Consider the following 22390-nt stretch of genomic DNA (forward strand, 5'->3'; position numbering starts at 1 on the left):
GAGGGAATCCAGAAACCTCCAGCTGCTAGCTGGCTTTTCACGTTTAAGGTGACGGAGATGCACATCAATTTCCTGTAAAAATCTTTCAACGATGAACCAGATACTAAAGCACCAGTCATAAAACGGGACACAAAGACAAAAAACACCACCCCAATTCTAAATTACAACACTTTATTGCAGCATCGGCAAAGATCAGTTTTCTGAAGCTGGTGAAGATCGGGCGGCATTTCTGACTCTGTGTACACAAGTGTGAAATGTAACAAGTTGTACAAGTTTCGTTTTAAATTCTACATGCAGAACTCAACAGAGGTAAAAAGAATTTTAAAATAGTTCAGAATTTTTAGCATACAGATGTGCTCTTTAACTGAATGTACTAGACCTACGTGAAAGCAAACAAACAAAAAAATCCCCAGAACTATACTAACAAACAAGATTGTCAGAAACTGACCCAGAAACCTCATTTCCATTTAGAAAAATAAAAATTCTACTTGTTGCCAGCTAATTTTTCCTTGTGTTTTAAAATATAGACACAGAGGCTTATCAACCCATGAAAGTCAACAGAACGTTCAACTCCACTTGTCGGCATCTGTCTGTCATGCTGACTGGCACATTTTGGTTTTCAATGATGCTTTAACGAGCTCCTCTAGATCCTTTCATAGGCTGGCATCAGGCTGTTTGAAGCAACTTTGGATCAATGCTCTCTTACCTTCCCATCCACTCTGACCTTCAGTAGACCATCCCACTTCCCTGGATCTGCTCCCTTCATCACTTACCCCCTCCTGCAACACATGCAGAGAAAGGGTTTCCCCCTTGAAACAAAATCCTCTTTCTCGTGGAATATCTGGTGTTTTGGTAAATCAGGTGCTGTCTATTTTACCCTGCATGTTGGGGTTTACTATACGATAATTACCTCTTGCTCTACCACTTCTCTAATGCAGACTGGAGCCCCAGATTAATATTCTCCTGACATGCCATGCCCAATTCAGAGAAAATGCCACTCCTATTAGGTTTGCTTTCCCCCATACTTTGCCATCAAGACCGTCTCCATTCCAGCGTAATCCATCTTATTTAAGTTGCGCTTTGTTGTAACTGAACTGCTCACTGGTAAAGTTAACCATCTCATTTATTTGCTTCCATTCTCATGAGAAGATTAATCCTCACATGGTTCCATAACAAGATGCTTTTTGTTTGTTTGGTAGGCTGTGACTGGGAGCTTCCGCTTTTTCTGTTTTTAGTGGAGGCTGGTGTATCTGCTCTATGGCTCCAGCCTGTCCCAGATTTTCGATTCTGAACTCTCTAGACCGACATGCTCAGATGTGTCCGCTGCTCTCGTTTAATTGCTGGAGGACTCCACTAATCCACAACATTGGAGATACAGGGCCTAATGAAATGACGCTTGCTGCTGGATCAACGTCTCCTAACAAAGAAGAGAAAAGACAAAGGAAATGCATATCAACAACAAAGAACTTCTGGTGAAAATATCAGACGCCCAGAAGAGGAGCTCAATAAAATTTCAAGTGGTCAGGCTGGAGCTTCTCTCTCCAGGACTCTGTGATTACCCCCATGACTGAAAGAAACAGGATAAATGTTGCAAATCTGCATAATTTATACATGGGGCAGAATACAGCTTCTCAATGCAGTAGATTTATTTATTATTTATTTATTTTACAGTGTAGTCTCAGAACTGACTACAATAATGAGGTTTTACTGCAAGGTTCTTCAAGGACCGGGATCTAATAACATTCTTAGGCATGTGCAACCTGACAATTGTTCTTCCTCAGCACTCCACAATCTATGTCAGAGGTAGGGAGCTGGATTTGACCAGCCCTCCATGGGTCTTTTTTTTTTTTGCATTCCCATTTTTTTAAATAACAGAACAAAACTATGTTAGTGTGCCATGTATAAAATCAACCCTAACCCTCAGTTCGCTGATTCAGTCCTTAGGACAGGAATCAGCTAACCAGTCCCATCAGTGGAAGTCCTGCACAAGAGCTCCCTCCTCCTGATACTGACATGGGGTTGGGAGCTCCCTCAGAACAGCATACCTAGGCAGGAGGGGGGAGAATTTCATCTGACAAGCTGCAATGCTTGTATAGAAGGAACAGCTGGAAGTTGACTTCCACCATTAGAATCCAAGGCTTAGATGCTGTTGTTCCCAAGTCACATTTTTTCCTGTAAGTATATCTAACATTCAAAGCTGAATAGGAGCTGATCTTTCAAATATGAAGTTCAAACCTACACAGACATATTTTGAAAAAGGTATATTTGGGTGAACAGATTATTTTTGGTGTCTTGTGTGGTCTACTGTAGCCTCTCTGCCTGTATCCCTTACCTTAAAATGCCACGTTGACTACTAGAGTAACCTTTTATACTCTATGGCACATTAAACCGTAGTGCAATGGTTTAACGTCAACAAGAAACATGCTAGTGCATGCTGCTCAAAACCTCCTACAGCACATGCCCCTTGCTCCTGGCAAGCTATCAGTCAAGCAAGGCCAAGTCTGGCCAGTCATGTTGTTCAAATCTGGACTTGTGGTTGGTTCCCCCCACCCCCCGCAAACTAACTGTGGTTACTGTTCATGGCTGGTTGGAGGAAATAAACCACAACCCTAGGTTCAGACAAAACAATGGGCCACACTGGCTTGTTGCATTCATGGCATGGCAGGAGCAGGGTAGATATGCAGCAGGAACTTTTGAGCAGTGTGCACCAACATGCTGCTCTTTCACATTAAATGGTTTAATGTGACACGGGAACTGGACCTATACCTGGAACCCTCCTCCCCCAAAACTCACTTTTCTTTCTGTTTCCGTGACTAATCTCAGCTTCGGCGCTGTCTGTTCCCTCTCTCTCGCCTGATCATATTAAAAAAATAGGAATGATAATGAAATTGAGAAGTGCTCTAGTTTCTTTATGAACTGCATTCTTCTGCAATATACTTATTTAGTTAAAGCATTTTATACCCTGCTCTTCAGCCAAGAGGCTACCAAAGCAACTTAAAGTTATCCTATTTCATCTTTTTTGAGGCTCAAAGTAGTACCTTTTTCGTAAGTGGGAAATACAATAGGCACAAAGGTTAATTTTAATTTCCAAATCCCCCTCCCCACTGTAATTTTACACTGCAACTGCTCTGTTACACCATAGAGAATGACTATGGTTAGGCAATGGATTCACAATTATGATCATGAAGTAAAACAGACATTGCGTATTTTTGGAGACATTAATGTGATTTCATTTCTCCCCCCAATACAGAGACTGGTAAGGAATAACCCCCAAGGTGACCTGAATTGAGCCCTATAACAGCTATTGCTGCTCCTCTGGACAGGAATTGCTGGGCAAAGGGACCAATTCAAGAGAAAGAATTGAAGTGAACAGAAAGCGGTAAATCCTGCTGCCAAGGCTAAGTGTGAAAACCAGGAAGCTCCCAGTTGAAATGTCATTAATTAGTCACCATTTCAGTTCCACCACCAACAGCAACACAGACAAACTGAAATAAAAAGATAGAAAAAAAGAACTGGATTTCCATTTTGGTGGGTATCTTGAATAAGTTTAACAACGATGTCCTCTGACTCCCTATCCGTCAGCTGAGGTTAGGACTGCCTGTCTGCCAGAATCAGACACCTGGGTAGCATAAATGTCCAGGGTAGATTTGGGCACTGTAAACACCCATTTGGAACTGATGAGTTTTCTCCCTTCAGGTAAAGGTACATGTTCTCAAGTTTCATTTTTATGCATTGCTTCCATTACCTCTGACATAGCATTAAACCAACACTTTGCTAATTTGGGTTCCATATCATCAATTTTTTCAAAACATTCTGGTTCATACGCTACTTTCATTGCTTTATGTCAGTGATGGCCAAACTTGGCCCTACAGCTGTTTCGGGACTACAACTTCCATCATCCCTAGCTAACAGGACCAATGGTCAGGGATGATGGGAATTGTAGTCCCAAAACAGCTGGAGGGTTGAGTTTGGCCATCACTGCTTTATGTGTAGTCTGATAATTTTGAAATTCACTCTGATAATGTACAGGTGCTCTCCTTCCTCTTTCAGAACATCTTAAAATAGGAGTACTCACTGTTTCAGGTTCTACCTTAACATCAGTTTCTCTATCCTGAAAAGTTTCTACACTCATTGCTGTTTGTCTCTTAACCGCCTGTTTGATTTTTCAGTTTGTTTCTGTGTCTCACTTTGAGATAATCTCTGACTTGAAGGAAGACACACTTTAGAAGTACTTTGTCTACCTTGTACTTGCGCTCATGAAAAATGACATGTCTGCTCACTATTACATTTTTGCTTTTTAGAGACCCACAGTCTATATACCCTTTTGTTTGAGAATCATAACCAAGAAATGTACATTCTAACCCCCTTGAAGAGTTTCCTGCATGTCTCTGCTTGAACATGCACAAAATATTTACATCCAAACACACGTAAATGTCCCAACTTGGGTTTTCCAGCATGAAGCAACTTATAAGGAGTAGTTTTAGTTACAGAGGTATATAATCTATTTAGAATGTAGCTAGCTGTAACCAATGATAACAAGGCGGTGGTCCTATCAACCCAAGATTCTAAGCAGAGACATGAAGCACTTAACCCCTGAAAGAATTCCCTCATACCTTAGGATATTATCACTTCTATCCTAAGGGTTTTTTATGTTTGAAATAGTGAAAGCTGCAAGAAGTTGAAAACAATGCAATAATCATCCTGTTTCTAGAATACCTACCTTCCACCAGTTTTAAAGATTAGATCGGCATTAGGTGCTCCCTTTGGATGCTGATAGCGAGGCCGCCGTTCCCTGTTGGTATTTGCTGGAGCTGGCCGCTGAGCCAAGGATTGCATCATCTCTGCATATTAAATATACACATATTACACATATAAATATTAAAAGTAAAGAAGGCAAAAGAGGGTATAGCTACATTGCAAATTCAAAGGAGTTTCAGGGATGGCTCTCATTTTTTTAATCTTTCAATGGAAGAATCCTGGGAAATGTTCTTTTGTGAAAGAGTTAGACTGTGACACACCTGAAACACATGAACAATAAATAAAACACATTTTTCACAATTTTCCTATTTTTGACAAAATACATTTTTAAAAGCAAAACACTGGCATTTAAGATGTTTTTTATGTGCACATTATTTACCAATATTTTTTTCTGCCAGTCAGAAACCACAGTAACTGATTGGTTATTAAATGAGCAAACCATGTTTCCACTATGCTTGATGGAAGGTTTTCACCTATGATTCCTTATCCAGGCAACCAGCCCTACAGGCTGGGTGAAAAAGCCACTTCAAATGATGACAAATGTCTATTTAACTGACATTTATTTGAAAGATTGAATCTTTTAATTTTGTTTAATATGTTTTTCTTTAATTTGGTAGTCAAGAGAATAAATGATCTGTCAACTCCTTTGCAGGAATTTGGAGCAGGCCCACACAAAACCAGTCAAATGGTCCTATGTGGTAGAAGGTTGAACCTCAGCAATAACCTCATCTATACGAAGGCCCTTTGGAAGGGTAACTCATACCTTGATAGTCCTCTTGTTCCTGCCGTTCATTGATATCCAATGTCAATTTTTTCATTCTCATCCTCTCCTCTTGCTCAGCTTGTTGTTGATTCCAGTGATTTGCAGCCAATTGAGACGACATTGGCACATTTAGGATCTTAAACTGAAGACAGACAAGACACCTCTGAGAACTTGTGCTTATTCTTTTATTGCTTGCATATTGCATTAGATTTTTATTCTGGCTGCATTTTTAAACTTATTGTAGTTTTTTATTGTACCATTGTATAGTTATGGGGAAGATTTTTTGTACAATTTCTTTTATGTGGTGTCTTATATGTAAGCTCAATGAAAGGAACAAATGTATGACTCAACATGTTCTAGATGGAAGAAAAGTGCACAAATGTTGCTGGTTTTTATTTGCACCAATACTTGCAACTCTGTAAGTCCAAACTATTTCCAGAAGTGGGTTTTGAATGAAAAGTGGAATGTCAGTCAGGTTAAAGATGACAAAACACTGAGCTAATCCTACAGATTTCAACAGAACAGAACTTCTAAAGTGAAAAAGGTGAATACTTAGGAAAGAAATGTGCCATTAGCTACAGAACTTTGCTACTTTAAAGTATTTCGTATATTATCATGCCAATCATTCACACAGAGCTTCAGAATGCACTCAGAGCCTTTCACATACATTCATTTGTTCTATTCCTTACAACTATCCTGCAAGGTAGATCATTACGATTCCCATATTGCAGATGGATGGCCCAGGAGAGACAGTGGCGCCCCCAGGGCCATCTAGCAAGATCACAGGAGAGGAAAGATTTGAAGTAGATGCTTCACAATTCATAGTTTTTGGTTTCAGCTCCCATGTTAACATCAGCTCTTGATCCAGTCTAACATGCGACTACTGCTGTGCTATAATGGCTGTAATATAATTAAGCTAAGTGATATCATTTAAAAGTGAAAATATTCTGGGACTACATTATTCTATTTTAAGAGCAATTTCACCATTTTCATGAATCACAGCTAGATAAAAAATATTCAAACATATACCACTCTCTGTGTATTTTTTAGAAGTAGTTTCTTGCTTTAGGCCCATATTTATGAGATGGTATTTTTAAAAAAAGTTCTCCCAAAGGAAGGAAGGCAAACAGAAAGTCCATTTGACGCTTCAGTTCCTTATGATAGTCTGACTAAGACATGTGAGAGCCACAGCTGGCATTTCTATCTGCCCTCCAAAAACAAACCAGTTTCAAAAGGAGGTGATGACAACTAGGCAGCACCTTTCCAAAACAATGTACCAGTGTCACTGAGCCACACTTCCCAAGACAGCAGTCAGTGAAGTATACAGGATGACAAAAATTATGAATGAATTTAATATTGAAAAAGGCAAAAATAACTCCCTTGTACACAAGGCCTCACCTGTTGCTTGTTGCCTTTTCGAGTTAACATGACAAAAGGCATGGTGTCTCCAGATTCAGACTCTCCTTCCCCACCACCCAGGGGTGGGCCCTTCTTGAGCTGGCTCTTGAGATGCAAGGGAATTGCAACGTCTAACTGATGCACTTTCACCGATTCCCCACTCCTTTGCTGAAAAGGCAAGAAATGGAGGTAACAACAAAACTAGGATACCATTCTTTAATTTAGAAAAACAAGTTAATTCCAGGGCTGCCTCACACACCATCAGGTGGCTTTTAAGGCTCCTGTAAGTCATAATGAGAATCTAGGCCTTTCAGCATTACTTCCAGGTTCAAATGTTTGGAATTAGAAATGGTAGGTGGGTCAGCAAAATTATAAATTAAAGGCATATGCCGACAATGTGGTTTTAACATTAGAAAACCCACTAGAAAGTGTGCCGGCAGTACTGGAAGGAATTATGGAGTTTGGTAAATTGACAGGTTTTAAACTGAACAAAGATAAAACAAAAATGATAGTTAAAAACCTGGATAGTCAACTTATGAAGGGTTTAGAAAGAGTCAGTGGTTTGAAGAGTGAAAAAAAGTGAAGTACTTGGGGATATGGTTAATGACAAACAATCATAATATTATTAATGATAACTATGTAAAGGTTTGGAAAGAAATCAAGAAAGATCTGGAAATTTGGAGTAGAATGCAATTGTCATTGTTGGGTAAAATTTCAGTTATAAAAATGAATATACTCCCAAAGATGCTATTCCTGTTTCAGACAGTACCTACAGTTAATGACATCTGAAGCTTGAAGGAGTCGCAAAAAGATCTATCTAGGTTTATATGGCAGGGAAAGAAGCCCAGGATAAAACATAAGGCCCTGATTGATACTAAGAAGAGAGGTGGCTTTTCCCTTCCAGACTTACAATTATATTTTGATGCATCATGTTTATGTTGGTTAAAAGAATGGATTTTATTAAATAATAATTACTTATTAGATCTGGAAAGGCATGACCTAAAATTCGGGTGGCATGCATGCTTGCGGTATAGGAAGGCTAAGCTATATAAGAGTTTCTCAAACCACACGATTAGAAAACACTTGTATAGGGTATGGGGAAAAAATAAAAACTTATTAGAAAGGAAAACACTGATGTGGTTGCCACCAATAGAAGCCCTCACAAGGAAAAAATTAATACACAGACAAACTGGAGCACATATAGAGATTTGCTGACTATCACTGGGGAGGAATACAAATTGAAAGAGTATGGATCACCTTCATGAAGTTTTCCTTCACGAAGTATTTAACACCAAACAGACCAGCTAAAGTGTCAAAATCAGTAAAGGGTAACTGCCGGAAATGTAAGGTAGCAGAAGGAACATTCTACCATATGTGGTGGTCATGCAGTATAATTAAAAATTACTGGGAAATGATTTATAATGAATGTTAAAAAATGTCCAAAAAAGCCTTTTCTAAAAACCCTGAAGCATTTCTTTTTTTCCTTTTTTAAAAAAGATTTTCTTGGTTTACAAAAGTACATGCCTTGTCTCTTTCTTCAAGTTGTACAGTCTTTTCTACAGATCAGCTACAATTGTTACGAGACATTAGTGTTGAGTTACAGTATAAGGTCAAGAAGGGGGTGAAATTTATATTTTTTGCAGTGTACGCATGGGGTTTCATGTCAGCGTCAACTAGATAGGTTCTCTTTCTATTTGCTTGTTACGTTTCTTGGTAGTGAAAGGAGTTGGGGGCCCGAGGTATGACTGGTTGTCTGTGGCTGGCTGTGATGGGGTTTGTCTGCCTTTGTGAGGGGGGCAGGAGGGCTTGTTGGGGCAAGAAAGCCAGGCTGATTCGAATGCTGTCGGTGGGTTCTTCTTGTTGTCTTGTTGGGCTGTGTATGTGACAAAAGGAGCCATCCTGGGGTGAAGGTGTCCTCTGCTGGGATTAATTACAACAGAAGTTGTTCAAACAGAGAGAAACTTGTTTCTGTATGTGACAACTGCCGCATGTGTGTTAACAGCACAAAAATGAAAAACAGATCAGGTACCAACAAAAGAAGAAACTGTTGGAATATGCGGAGCTAGCAGGGATGACCACTGGAATAAGAAATCAAAATGATAAAAGATATAAGGAGGACTGGATATTTTTTATTGATTATATGAAAAAGTAGCAGGATGGCAATATTCTCAGCAGTGTAAGCAATAACTAGATTAATGTGAGGAGTTGAGATAGAATGAGGGAGCCAAGAAAACACAAGGAGAAGACAAAAAGAACCATGGAAGAAGATGAAGGGAAGTCTGTAAATGATTGTTTTCTGTTCTTCTGCTATTTTTAAATTTCTGCTTTTTATTATTTTTGAGGTTTTTCATGTATTATTCTTGATGTTTGTATTGAAATGTATCAGAAACACAAACAAACAAATAAAAAAATTTAAAAAAGGAATGGTAGGTGGATATCTCAGTTGTTTGGTATAGCATAAAAATAGGAGAGAAACTTTGAATTACTCTTCTAAGTAAAAAAAGTTTAATTTTTGATATTCTATATGTACATAATTTAGCATGCATATGTACATTTTTATATTAAAAAAACCTGGGTACATATATATATATTTAGAGCTGGAGTTCTGATTGATCTATTAGAAAGCTTTGACATAAAAGTTAATGTCTGAAAGATGTAAATTTTATTCTCCCAAATTTGTTCTGAATGTGGGAAATAAACTGCTCTCCTTTTCCAGTTTGTAATTATCTTTAAATACAGCATTTATTGTTTATCTTTTCTATACAGTATATTATTCAGCTCTTTAACTATGAATTTTTAAACTGATTTTAGAATACCATGAAAAAGGAACAGCAAGGACCAAAAGGCCTGCTGCTGTTTTTGCTTTGTTTCCAGCTGAGTTTTGGGGGCTCCCGTTTTTTGCTTCACACACTACATTTTTAAAGGAGATATACCCATGATTTGCATGAATGTTGTAAGCAGGTGCATTATTCAGGGAGTTGCCCCTGTGCTATGGTCATAGCTCTATGCCAGAAGTACAACCAAAAGCACATCTAAGAATGCTAATATGTGAAATGGGTCCCCCAAAGTAAAATACTTCGGTTTCTCTCAGCTGATTTAACAGTTATGTCCTTATTATGGCATGAATGGTTTCAAATTTAGCTTGTTTCAAACAAACCAGAATTAATGTTTGCAAGCTTCTGAATTCCTCTTTGCAGCCACATCAGAGAAGATAAGCACACAAGCCGGGTTGGGGGGTGGGGGGCTTGATATACAAGGAAGAATTGTAAAATAATCCCTCCATGCTAAATGTCATTGTATATAATAGATACCAATAAGAGTAAGACATATGAGTGACTGACTAAAAATCCCATTAATACCTGTAAATTTTCAAGCATCATTTTGTCCAATGCCTGAATGAAGTCTTCATCTTCAGCACATGGGACACGCTTAAGTCCACCTCCTTTAATCATGACTTCCTGTTAAATAAGGGAGGGCAGGGAAACAACATTATTATGTTCTCTAGATTAATGTGCATAAGTTATCCCTCAATTAGGGTTGGCCAACAGGCTGAATCTTGCCTGTGAAGCAATATCTGGCCCCCAATGGCCATACAAAATTTTAAAATAAAAATGTGGGATAATTTCAGTCATTAGGACAAAATGTTTTCAAAAAGGTAGACAGAAGTAGAAAATAGTCCATGTTTTAATGCTTTGGGATTTGTATGTAATGCAGCTCAGGCATGTACTTAAGTGCATGTGCTCCATTAACTCCTTACTGCTCCATGCAGCTGGCTGTATTCTTTGGAACCAAGCCACCTGAAGAGTTGGATAGGTGGCAAAAATAAGAAGGTTGCTGGAGTATGGGCCTCTCTCACTCAGGCTAATGGAAGACCAGGGAGCAGGGCTTTTGGACGGGTCAACAGTCTTAAAATCATTCCAACTACCGGTCAGAGGGAATTAGTACAATTACAAGCTCTCACTATAATTAAGGCTTTCTAGTTCTAACTATTAGGTTTAATGCTAAATTCTTACTTTTAGTTACGTAGGTTTCATATTGGGCTTTTTCCACAACACACACTTGGCTTCAGATAGGGGAGGAAATATGCTTGCTTTATAAAAGGGACACCACTTGTATCTCTCAGAAAACAAGGCTACTTTGCAGATTAGTTTCTAATACAGGAAGTTGAGTTAGTTGAAGCACAATTTTAAGTTTCCTTTAGCTGCCCCTTCTTTTAAATTACAAATAAAGGAGCTGCACTATGTATTTGTTCTCATAAAGTCTTAGCATAGGTGTTGCTAATACAACAGCTGGCAATACAACAGTAAATTTCGTTGCAGGGTAATGTGACCAATTCTATGAGGTACTATTTGTTTTAATTAATGCTCTGGTCCATGGGGTCACGAAGAGTTGGACACGACTAAACAACAACAACAACAATGCTCTTCCATAACACAAGACTTCTACGGTAGGCATTTTGTAGGTTTCTGATAAATCCAGTCTAGAGCCAAACATCAGTTACATCTTCGTAACCTGATATTCATATGAATTTGTGTGAATTGATAATCCAAAGTAAATTAATTAATATTAACACCTACGTACTTAATGGCCTGGTTTGCATGCACTAAGTTTGCATGCACCTGTTTGACATGTGCTTGAGTTCTTCTCTGCACTGTGGTGTACAGGGGTTCTGCCAAGTTTAGCTTCACTTGCAAAGAATCTCAGAATAAAAAAAAAAATTCCAGTAGCACCTTAGAGACCATATTGGTATGAGCTTTCGTGTGAATGCACACTTCTTCAGATACCTGAAGAAGTGTGCATGCACACAAAAGCTCATACTGATAACAAACTTAGTTGGTCTCTAAGGTGCTACTGGAAGAATTTTTTTTATTTTGTTTCAACTACAGCAAACCAACACGGCTACCTACCTGTAAAGAATCTCAGCTTCGTCTTACCTAAGAGCCAGGGATCTTGGCTTACAACAAACAGTGGTTTAAAAAGCCAGCTTCATAACCCATGATTTGAAATTGATTCGTTTAGTAACCAACCACCGTTTTAAAGCAGAACTCCTGGTTCTATGTAATGCTCAGCAAGATTTTTTGAATGAACACTAAATTCAATGGAAGTCCTTTTCCTGGCAGCACAAGAGTAAGAGAACAGAGGGGGAAAGAGTTCAAGTCCAATGTTTTGCTTGGGCTTGTGGACTCTTGTCCATGTAATACTGCTGAAACAGTAAACCATGATGTGTGGTGTGGCACAAGCCACACTTGAATGCAGTGTGCACAGTGCTTTTGGTATGCAAGTTTCATCTTAAAGTTGGAATCCGCTCCAGAATGTAGGATGAAGTGGGGAGGTTGCTACCCATTTCAAGAAGAACTGAAGTGGCTGCCAATCCACCTGGCCAAGTTTAAGGTGTTGGTGTTGGTTGTTGTCTTAACAATTTAGGACTAGGTTATCTGAGAGAAAGCCTTCTCTCAATAGATGTAGCTGTTCAGAGACCTTCAGATGAGTCAGTCTGCTGAAATTCATCTTGCGGTAATCTGGGGGAGGGTGTTTTCTGTTGTGGAACTCAGCTTTTGGAATATGGCAAGCACCAACTTGGATGCTTTGGTGCTTGCTAAAGACTTATTTGTTTTGTTCATCCAGGCATTTGCTGGTCATTAATATCAAGCCTACAGTACTTATGTGGTTTGCTGTGGATTGAGACCACTAATTGACCTTCTAATGAATGTTTATAAGAAATGTTTTAAAGAAATAAATAGTACAGCAATACATACAGTATTTTCTTCATCAGTTTCATTTTCCTTATTAGAGTCTGTGAGATAATCAGTATTTTCTTCTTCCTCCTCTTCTCCCTCTTCGTCATCATTATCAGAGCCCTCCTGAAATGTTTACTGGAGTTTTAATGCATGATCATAAACCATGATTTAATGAAACTGATTAACATATACACACGCTTAAATTTACACTGTCTCAGAAATCTCTCCTCCATGGTCATTTCAGTTCTGCTTAGCCTGTTGATGGTGAGTGAAGCTCACTCAGAACCAGTTGCACTGTGCATGGCATGCATATGTTCATTCAAGTTCAGAAACTCATTTACCCCCCTCCTACCCTACTTAATAAATGACCAGAGCTCCAAGAGACTCCAAGTGGGAGTCTCACAACTTTGCAGTTCCCATAATAAAATCATACTCATCGGCGGCAGTAGAAGGACCTTGAGCACAATAACTACCAGGTTATTTTTTATTTTTTTTAAGATATTTATTGAGATTTTCCACCTTAATACATTAAAAAATCAAAAAAGAAAAAACAAAAAAGTTAAAAACACATAAAGTTTACAATCCGGATTTTCAATAACATATTTCCTTGACTTCCCCACACCTCCCCTTCTTATATTCCAATTCAAATTGTTAGTTCAACAAGTTCTTATCCCCAATTTTTGACCTTTTTATATTTAATTCATTTTAGAAAAACCAATTTTAACTTATAAACATCAATATTTGTACATCAGTGCTCATTCTTAAAACCTTTTTCTAAAGTCGACTCAAATTCCCTTCCACGAATTCCCCAATTTTCATACTAATAACAAAACAAAATAAAAAAACAGATTATAATTGTGCACCCTTTGGATTCCCAAACCCCACCCCACCCTTTCCCGGTTTCGATCCCCAACAAATGTCCATCAGTCTTAGTCTACTATCAGCCTGGAGACCTCACATCCGAGGCTCTTAATTCTCTCTCAATTCCTCTCTGCCGGTTTTTTTGGTAGTCCTTAGTATTAAACACCAGATCTCGGAGAAGCTCTGTCCCAATAGGGTCCATGTTTCTTCCAGCCAGACCTCCATACTTAAAAGTGGAGCCCGAATCTTGTTTCTTACTCCTTTTAAGTCCAAATGTCCCGAAAGCTCCAACTTCCACCTTAATCAAATTTGTAATCCATAGTGTCAGGGAAGAGTTAGAGTTAGAAGATTCCAGTTTCCCAGAGGGAGAAAGCATTCCCCAAGGGGGGAAGGAGCAGTGAATCTAATAGAAGGGAGCAAGAGGAACAACAGGGAGGGACCAGCTGTTCCCAGGAAAGGCAAGGGTTCAGTTCTAGCTCAGATTGGGAGGAGGGGAGATACAAGCCAGCTCTAGCCAGGAGGTTAGAAAAAAGAGCGGGAAAACGAAGGGAAAGGCGCCTTCGCCATTTTGAGAGTGGCTGGTCATGGAGAAGCAGAGCTCAGAAGGTATCTGAAAGAAGTGACTCTGAGGAATAATAGTTAAGAACCGTTTATAAGAATGTTTTGTTAATACGCAATAAAAAGTTATAAAAGAACAAGAAGCATTTGTGTGGTGATCTGAAGAGGACAACGACCAGTCCTGACAGAATACCTTCTGCTCTGCGCCTCTTCACTATAAGTAAAGAAGAAGCCAAAATGGAGGGAGCTGTGGCGCCAGTTGGGCAAGGAGAAACCCCAGCGCTCCAGCTAACATTACAGGACTTATGGCAACAGAACTTACAGTTGAAAAGTCAAGTCAACATACTATCAGCAGCATTGGGAGAACATAGAGCCATGTTGCAAGCGACGTGTGGAGACAGAGTGAGTAAAACATTTACTGTACGTCCGCGTAGCTTCAAGGGAGAAACCTCTGAATACATGGCTTTCAAGACAGAAATTTCTTACATAATAGAGATAAAGGATAAAGAATTTCAATCTGAGCAAGAGAAGGTTGCTTATGTGATTAATTTCTTGGAAGGGAGGGCTAAGGACTGTGTTATACCCCTAATATCTAGGAGGGATGCCGCCCTAGGAAATCTACAAATGTTTCTGCAGTATCTAGACACGATTTTCTTAGACCCTGCGCATGAAACAACCACAGCTAGGCAGCTGTTGAGAATGAGACAAGGAAAGGACACTGTGGGAGTTTATTGGTCCAACTTTAGTTTGCTGGTGCAGAAATTAAAATGGGATCTGAATTCCCCAACAGTTGCAGCCCTTTTTAGGGAAGGACTGAATAATGAGATTTTAGACCAGTTGGCCCAAATGCCAGAACCTAGTTCCTTGGACTCTCTGGTCCGAACGTGCCTGCAATTGAGCCTACGCGTGGAACGGAGGGCTAGTGAAAAGAAGGAACAATGGCGAGCACGGTGGCGGGAAAACAATATTATTGAAAGTACAGAGAGCAGAGCGGGCAACATGACAGGACGAGAGTGGCCAGAGTCCATGGAATTAGGAGCAGCCAGACCCCTCCCAGTGACTACCACTTCCATAGTAAGAGGAAATGCAGGAAGAGACACAAGACGTTGCTTCGTCTGTGGAAAACCAGGTGTCAGAGCCGCCCGAGGTCCCAGCTCACCAAGGACCAACGCTGCTTCGTTGTTTAGTATAAAAGTCTTTATTGAAGTTCAGTTTCACTTCCACAGCCGCAGCGTGCAGCACTACGTCTCAAACCCTAGACCGCCGAAGCTCCATCTGAATCTCCTCCCCCCTGACACCAGTTTAAGATTCTAGCCTTGCTCCACCTCCTCCTTTGTTCTTTCCTCCTCTGGGTCCGCCTGCCCGTCGGGGGCTCTCCCTTCCTAGACTCCTCTGACGCTGAGTCCCCTGACTCTTCCCCCTCCCTCCGTCGGGCTTTAGGACCTGGCTCCCAATCCGGGTTTCCTGCTGTCCCGTGCGCCTGTACATTTGAACTTGGCGCGCGCGCCCAGCCTCCCACTTTCCTTCTGACCGTTACACTGCTGTCACTACTCCCTCCTTCGGGGAGGCTAGCTGGAACTGACCTCCCCTCCGTTTCCCCACTTTCCGATAGGGGCGTGGTCAGCCCTGACTCATCTTCTCTCCCTGCTGGAGGAGAGGCTGGCCCTGACACATGTGACTCTTCCCCCCCACTGCGCTCTGGTGGGGGAGCTGGTCCTGATCCCCCGCTGCTGTCTTGGGAGTCCCCGCTGGCCCCCTGCTTCTGGTGCGTCCCCCCTGGGACCCTCCTTGCCCTCACCATCGGCGCCCCTTTCTGGGAATCTTCTGATTCGCTGGAGAAGCTCATGGAATCTCTCGGGTCACTGTCATACTCCCCTACGCTCCCCTCGGATTCCTCCCCTTCGCTCTCCATTTCCTCTCTCCCCTGTGCTTCTGCTCCTGAGCCCCTGACACCAGGGCATCTAGCACGACAATGTTGCAATCGTAAAGGATGGGAGTCTCTATCTGGAGCAGACATGAGAGAAGAAAATTGCTCGAAGGAACTGCATCAGGGAAACGAATGTCCCCGGCTGGAAATGGGAGCTTGCAGCCAGGTGGAGAAGCAATAGAAGGCTCTCACGCGGAACCACCTATCCCAGGACTAACGGTGAAGGTGCAACTACAACTACCCAATGGACATAGGGTCCAGGTAGAGGCGCTGTTAGACTTAGGAGCGTCAGCAGATTTCATAGACCAAAAATTGGTACAGGAACACAAAATCGCTTTGTTACCTTTGAATTTCCCACTGCGAGTGAAAACAATCGACGGCAGACCGCTACTGTCAGGAGAAGTGACTTACGAGACTCCACCAATGAGAATGGATATGGGTCATCACTCAGAGACCAGGGCATTTCATGTGACCAAACTAGCTGGGCACCCAATGGTGCTGGGCATGAGTTGGCTCAATCGTCACAATCCGGTGATTGCCTGGCATCAAAGGTCTTTGGTTTTTGGTTCAATCTATTGTATGACACATTGTTTGGGGGAAAAGGGAAAAATCTCAGTGGAAGTAATGGGAACAGAGGTGGAAGGGAAGTTGATGGGGAATGAAAGTGAGATTCCGTCACAATATATTGCTTATCGGGATGTTTTTTGTGAAAAAGAAGCGGATAAACTTCCGCCACATAGGCCCTATGATTGCAAGATAGATCTGGTCCCTGGGGCACAGTTGCCACCAAGCAAGATATATGCCATGTCGGAAGTAGAATCTGCAGCATTGAGGGAGTTCCTGCAAAAGAATTTGCAGAGAGGTTTTATTAGAGAGTCCACGGCCTCGGGGGGGTGCTCCCGCCTTTTTTGTCAAAAAGAAAGGGGAGGAAGGGGCACCGAGATTAGTATGTGACTTCAGAATCCTTAACAGCCAAATGAAGCCTCGCATGTGCCCATTGCCACGTATAGATGACCTCTTAGAAAGAGTAAGGTCAGCCAAAGTCTTTACCAAGCTTGATCTACGAGGAGCATATAATCTGATAAGGGTCAGAGAAGGGGATGAGTGGAAAACCAGTTTTTGTACTAAGTATGGTGCATTTGAATTCTTGGTAATGCCTTTTGGCTTACAAAATGGCTCAGGGGTATTTCAAACCTTCATCAATCACGTCTTAGCAGGTATACTGGATCAGTTCTGTGTCTCTTATTTAAATGACCTCTTAATATATAGTGAAAGTATGGAGGAACACGTAAAACATGTCACGCAGGTGTTAGAGAGATTGAGGACCAACAGGTTATATGTGAAGTTAGAGAAGTGTAAGTTCCACACACAAAAGGTGGAGTTCCTGGGATATTGCATTTCCCACAAAGGGGTGCACATGGACCCCAGTAAAGTTCAGGCAGTGGTGGAATGGGAGGCACCTAAAACTAAGAAAGATCTACAGAGGTTTTTAGGATTTGCTAATTTCTATCGTAAATTCATAGGTAATTACTCCAAAATCACAACGCCACTGACTGATTGTCTAAGAGGGAAGGGCCCATTCAGATGGTCTGAGGAAGCACAGAAGGCCTTTGATAAATTAAAGGCGGTGTTTGCTTCAGAAAAATATCTTATGCACCTAGATCCAAGTAAACGTATGAAGGTAGAAACTGATGCCTCTGATAGGGCTATTGGGGCCATTCTGCTGCAACAGGACAAGGAAGGGGACTGGAGACCCTGTGCATTCTACTCTAGAAAATTAAATCAATCAGAACAAAACTACACCATATTTGATAAGGAACTTTTAGCTGTGCATGCTGCCTTTAAAGTGTGGAGACATTTTTTGGAAGGGGCGTCACATCAGGTGGTGGTACAAACAGATCATAAGAATTTAGAGTATTGGAGAACTGCTAGACAGCTAAACCAAAGGCAAATTAGGTGGGCGGAGTTTTTTGCTGGGTTTAATTTTAGGATTGAGCACATACCTGGGCATCAAAATGTTCGTGCACACGCGCAATCGCGCAAACCTGAGTATATGGAAGGGGAAGCACCTCCCAAGTTGCGAGAAATGCTGAGATCAGATCAGTGGGGGTGTGCAGCCATAGTAGTGGACGGCAGGGAATTCCAGCAGTTGACAGTAACAGATGAGTTTGCACAAAAGAAAATGGAGGAACTGAGAAAAGGTAGAGGGGAAGAGGAAGGTTTCAAGGAAAAAGGTGGATTGTTGTACAGGAGAGGGATGCTGTATGTACCTGCAGGTGAATTAAGAGCTAAAGTGTTGAGGCAACATCATGATAACCCGACTGCAGGACATTTTGGTAGAGAAAAAACCCTGTATCAGATAACACGGCAGTTCTGGTGGCCAAAGTTGAGAGAGGAGGTAACGCAATATGTAAGAGGTTGTGAAGTATGTCAACGAGCTAAGGCACCTAGAGCAGCTCCTGCAGGGTTGTTGCAACCTATGCCCACGCCGGGAAGGCCTTGGGATGTGGTGTCTATGGATTTTATAACGGATCTACCATCATCGCATAGGCAAACAGTGATCTTTGTGGTGGTTGACATGCTAACCAAGATGGCGCATTTCATACCATGTGCCAAAATTCCGACCGCGCAGGAAACTGCAAAGATGTTTTTAGATAATATTTTTAGGTTGCATGGTATGCCATCACAAATCATTTCAGATAGAGGGGCCCAATTTACATCACAATTTTGGAGGAGGTTAATGCAGTTACTAGATGTGGAGCTAAGCCTCACGTCGGCGAGACACCCGCAAACCAATGGGGAAGCTGAAAGAACGAATGCAACACTGCAACAATATCTGAGGTGTTATGCTGGTTATCAGCAAAGTGGGTGGTTAGAGAAGTTGAGTCTAGCAGAGTTTGCGTATAATAATGCACTGCATGTGTCTACGGGCAGAGCCCCATTTGTGGCAAACTATGGCTTGCACCCAAGGGCATTCCCAGGTCAAGAGGAGCAGTTAGCAGTACCAGCAGCAGAACAAATGATAGAGGAGTTGAGGTGCATTCATGAGATATTGAAAGAGGATTTGGAAGAAGCTAAAGAGGCTTACAAGAAAGCTGCAGACAGGCACCGGCGAGTTGGGGAAGAAATCCAAGTAGGGAGCTGGGTATGGCTGTCTACCAAGGGACTACCAATACGAGGGAGGTGTAAAAAGCTAGAACCAAGGAGATTGGGACCTTTCCAAGTAAAGGCTCAAATTAACCCAGTTGCTTTCAAGCTTCATTTACCTGAAAATATGAGAATACACCCTGTATTTCATAGATCTTTATTGTCAGTGTTTGTACCAGCGCATAAGTATCAAATTTCAAGGGAACCACCTCCTTTCCCCACCGTGATGGGGGAAGAGGAGGCTGAAGTGGAAGAGATATTAGACTCGAGAATAAGTAGGAGGAAATTACAGTATTTGGTTGCATGGAAAGGGTTAGATGAGTCTGAGAACTCATGGGAACCAACAGAAAAAATTAACGTTCCAGAATTGCAGAGAGAATTTCATAGAAAATATCCCCACAAGCCAAAACCCCATAACTGGCATCTTCAAGAAATTTTTGAAGAGACAGATAGCGAGCAAGAGGAGTTCATAGGGTTCGGTCCTTCAGAAACAGAGGAGAGCGAGGAGGAGGAAGGGGGGCTTAGGGGAGGGGGTGATGTCAGGGAAGAGTTAGAGTTAGAAGATTCCAGTTTCCCAGAGGGATAAAGCATTCCCCAAGGGGGGGAGGAGAGCAGTGAATTGAAGAGAAGAGAGCAACAGGAACAACAGGGAGGGACCAGCTGTTCCCAGGAAAGGCAAGGGTTAAGTTCTAGCTCAGATTCGGAGGAGGGGAGATACAAGCCAGCTCTAGCCAGGAGGTTAGAAAAAAGAGCGGGAAAGCGAAGGGAAGGGCGCCTTCGCCATTTTGAGAGTGGCTGGTCATGGAGAAGCAGAGCTCAGAAGGTATCTGAAAGAAGTGACTCTGAGGAATAATAGTTAAGAACCGTTTATAAGAATGTTTTGTTAATACGCAATAAAAAGTTATAAAAGAACAAGAAGCATTTGTGTGGTGATCTGAAGAGGACAACGACCAGTCCTGACACATAGGTCTTCAGATCTCCACATAAGGGGATCTCTCCATTCTTCAATCTCCAATTCAGACCAGATTTTCATCATCCAGTACTTATTTTCCTTTGTAACCATCATGTCAGGCCTCTGGCTCTCCTTTGTCATCTGCAACATTACATCTCCTCCTTCCTTTTCCTCAGAAACAACATATATCTCTTTCTCCACACTCTCAAATCTCTCAAGTTTTTCTTCTTGTCCAGCTGCATGAACTTCCTGAGTCAAATCCTTATCAAATTCAATGAATTTGTTTACTGTTAAGTCCAGAGTTGCAACATTGGTAGCCAAAACATCAATTTGGCCTTGTAACTTTCCCAAGAGAAGAAAAACTCTGTCCAATTTAGCTTGAATTTTTCCTCCTTCAGCCATTCTTGTAATGTCCCAAAACCCCCTCTAGAGGGATTTTGGTTACTTAATCTTCCTTCCAGTTCAAATCCAAAAATCAAGTTAGTTTGTATCAGTTCTTCCTTGTTTTCAACAAAATATAACCAAATTGTAACAAATATATCCAGCAGAGACAGCAGAAACAAAGTTCTCTTTTTCCTTCTTGACAGCTAATTTGACAGCTGTCAAACTCTTCTATATCTCCTCAACAGGCTCTCTCGCGGATCACTCCCGGGTCCGGGGGGGGTGGCACTTCAGCTCTCAAAATTAGCTCTTATCCTCCAGTAAAATTACTTATACTGCCAAATCGTGAAATTAATGTCTTTTACCCAATAAAGAAGAAGAAGTTCTCTCGACCTTAGTTAACTAGTCCTTGCTTTAAATTATTTACAAGACGGTGAGATGGACTTCCTGTTTGCGCCTTCCCCGATCATGCCTAATTCAAAAAACATTTTTCTTTGCAAATCCAATTTTCGTACTACTCACGGGTTGTTGCTTTTAAAGTCCAATTGTTCACAAGAAGAAGTCAGCGCTCTCCGACCATGGCATGCGGCTTCACTCCGCAGGAGAAGCAGTCGACTCTCAGCACTGCGCCGCTCGCCCCGTCCCCCGTTCCGAAGCCTTTAAAAAGGCTCCTTCGCGGGTCGGGGGGGGCGCAAATGGTGCCCGCCGAGTCACCAGGTTCACAGGCTTCAGCGCCTGTGATTTCTGAGGGTCCCCGCATCGCCGCAGCGGCAAGACCCAAATCCTACGGAGCCGATTCCCTCCGGAGCTCGGAGGGAATCCGCCATTAGTCGATGGCGCTAACCCGGAAGTTAATAACTACCAGGTTACCTCCATCTTTGATATTTGGAGCCTCAACTGGTAATTACTCATTATGATTGGCAACAGTTACACAGCCCAGCCCCTCAAATTGTAGCTTAGTAAATTAATGGTGGAAAAAGAATACCTCCTCCTCTGGCTCATTTATTTCACTTTCATTTCCAGATTGCTCTTCTATCTCAACTCCACCTTCTTCCTCCTCATCATCTTCCTCAAGGTTCTCTCCCTCAGTAATTGACTCTTTAGAGTCCTTGTCATTCACAAGGCCTAAGAAAGGAAATAAGAATTATTAATGAGTGGCATTAGAAAGAATTCTGACCGTGTCTGAGATCCAACACACATGTGCTTGTAAGGACTACTGAAACCAGTGGCTATTCACTCCCAAGTAACTAAGGTCAGGACTGCAGTTTTACTTAAGAGATACATGCAAAGGGTCAAGCTAAGTTTACGAACAATTCTCAGGACAGAAAAAGGGGTTGTGAGAGTTGATATTAAATGCAAGGTTATTTTTTTCCTTTTCCTTTTTTTAACTTTTATTTTGCTTTAAACAGGTACATATAAATATAGACAACCAAAATTACAAAGGAAAATTCCTTAATAGTAATGGGGAAAAAACTAAAAAAGACTACAAAAAATACCGAAGTACATGATACAGAACATAGGCAACTATGGGAAAGATTAAAAAAAAGAAAAAAGAAAAATAGAAGGGGGGAAAAAGAAAAAGGAAGATGAGCCAAAGCAGGAAAGCTCATCTATTGTACACTTCCGTCAAGCTCACAACAGATCATTATTCTTATCAATTATCTCTATCTGCATTCCAAAGGAATCCCTCATCTTGGTATCAGGGAGCATTTCTCTATGCGGTATCATTCTAAACATAGCCAGATCTTTCTTGTTGAGCCCTTGTCCCCTAAATAATTATTTAAACATTCCCATTCTTCTTTCACCAATTTTTTAGGTTTCTCTCTTATTGCATCTGTCAGCTTTGCGAGCTCCAAGTACTCGCACAATTTGACTACGCATTCCTCTTTAGTGGGTGTATTTTTATC

At 41.3% G+C, this 22390-nt stretch overlaps 2 protein-coding genes across 8 annotated transcripts in view; one reads left to right on the top strand and one right to left on the bottom strand.

Moving 5' to 3' along the window:
- LMNTD1 (lamin tail domain containing 1) overlaps positions 1-6547 on the top strand; it is a 267223-nt gene extending 260676 nt beyond the window's left edge. The window contains exons 11-12 of the transcript XR_008332541.1: positions 3251-3528; positions 5411-6547. The gene's annotated coding sequence lies outside the window, so the exon portion shown is untranslated. The remainder of the gene's footprint in view (positions 1-3250; positions 3529-5410) is intronic.
- The window catches only part of UPF2 (UPF2 regulator of nonsense mediated mRNA decay), a 60268-nt gene continuing 38032 nt past the window's right edge, over positions 155-22390 (bottom strand). For 5 of the 7 annotated variants that reach the window (XM_053406831.1, XM_053406828.1, XM_053406832.1 and 2 more), the window contains 7 exons: positions 21469-21608; positions 12676-12780; positions 10279-10377; positions 6920-7087; positions 5522-5663; positions 4721-4841; positions 3384-3485 (listed from right to left, as the gene is read on the bottom strand). In XM_053406831.1, the coding sequence (XP_053262806.1) occupies positions 3446-3485; positions 4721-4841; positions 5522-5663; positions 6920-7087; positions 10279-10377; positions 12676-12780; positions 21469-21608 (815 nt within the window). In that variant the 3' untranslated portion in view covers positions 3384-3445. Of the gene's footprint in view, positions 1418-2793; positions 2854-3383; positions 3486-4720; positions 4842-5521; positions 5664-6919; positions 7088-10278; positions 10378-12675; positions 12781-21468; positions 21609-22390 lie in introns of those variants that run through there. The other 2 variants (XM_053406829.1, XM_053406830.1) reach the window with 2 other exon arrangements.

The sequence above is a fragment of the Podarcis raffonei genome, chromosome 10 (assembly GCF_027172205.1).
Source record: "Podarcis raffonei isolate rPodRaf1 chromosome 10, rPodRaf1.pri, whole genome shotgun sequence".
Taxonomy (NCBI): domain Eukaryota; kingdom Metazoa; phylum Chordata; class Lepidosauria; order Squamata; family Lacertidae; genus Podarcis; species Podarcis raffonei.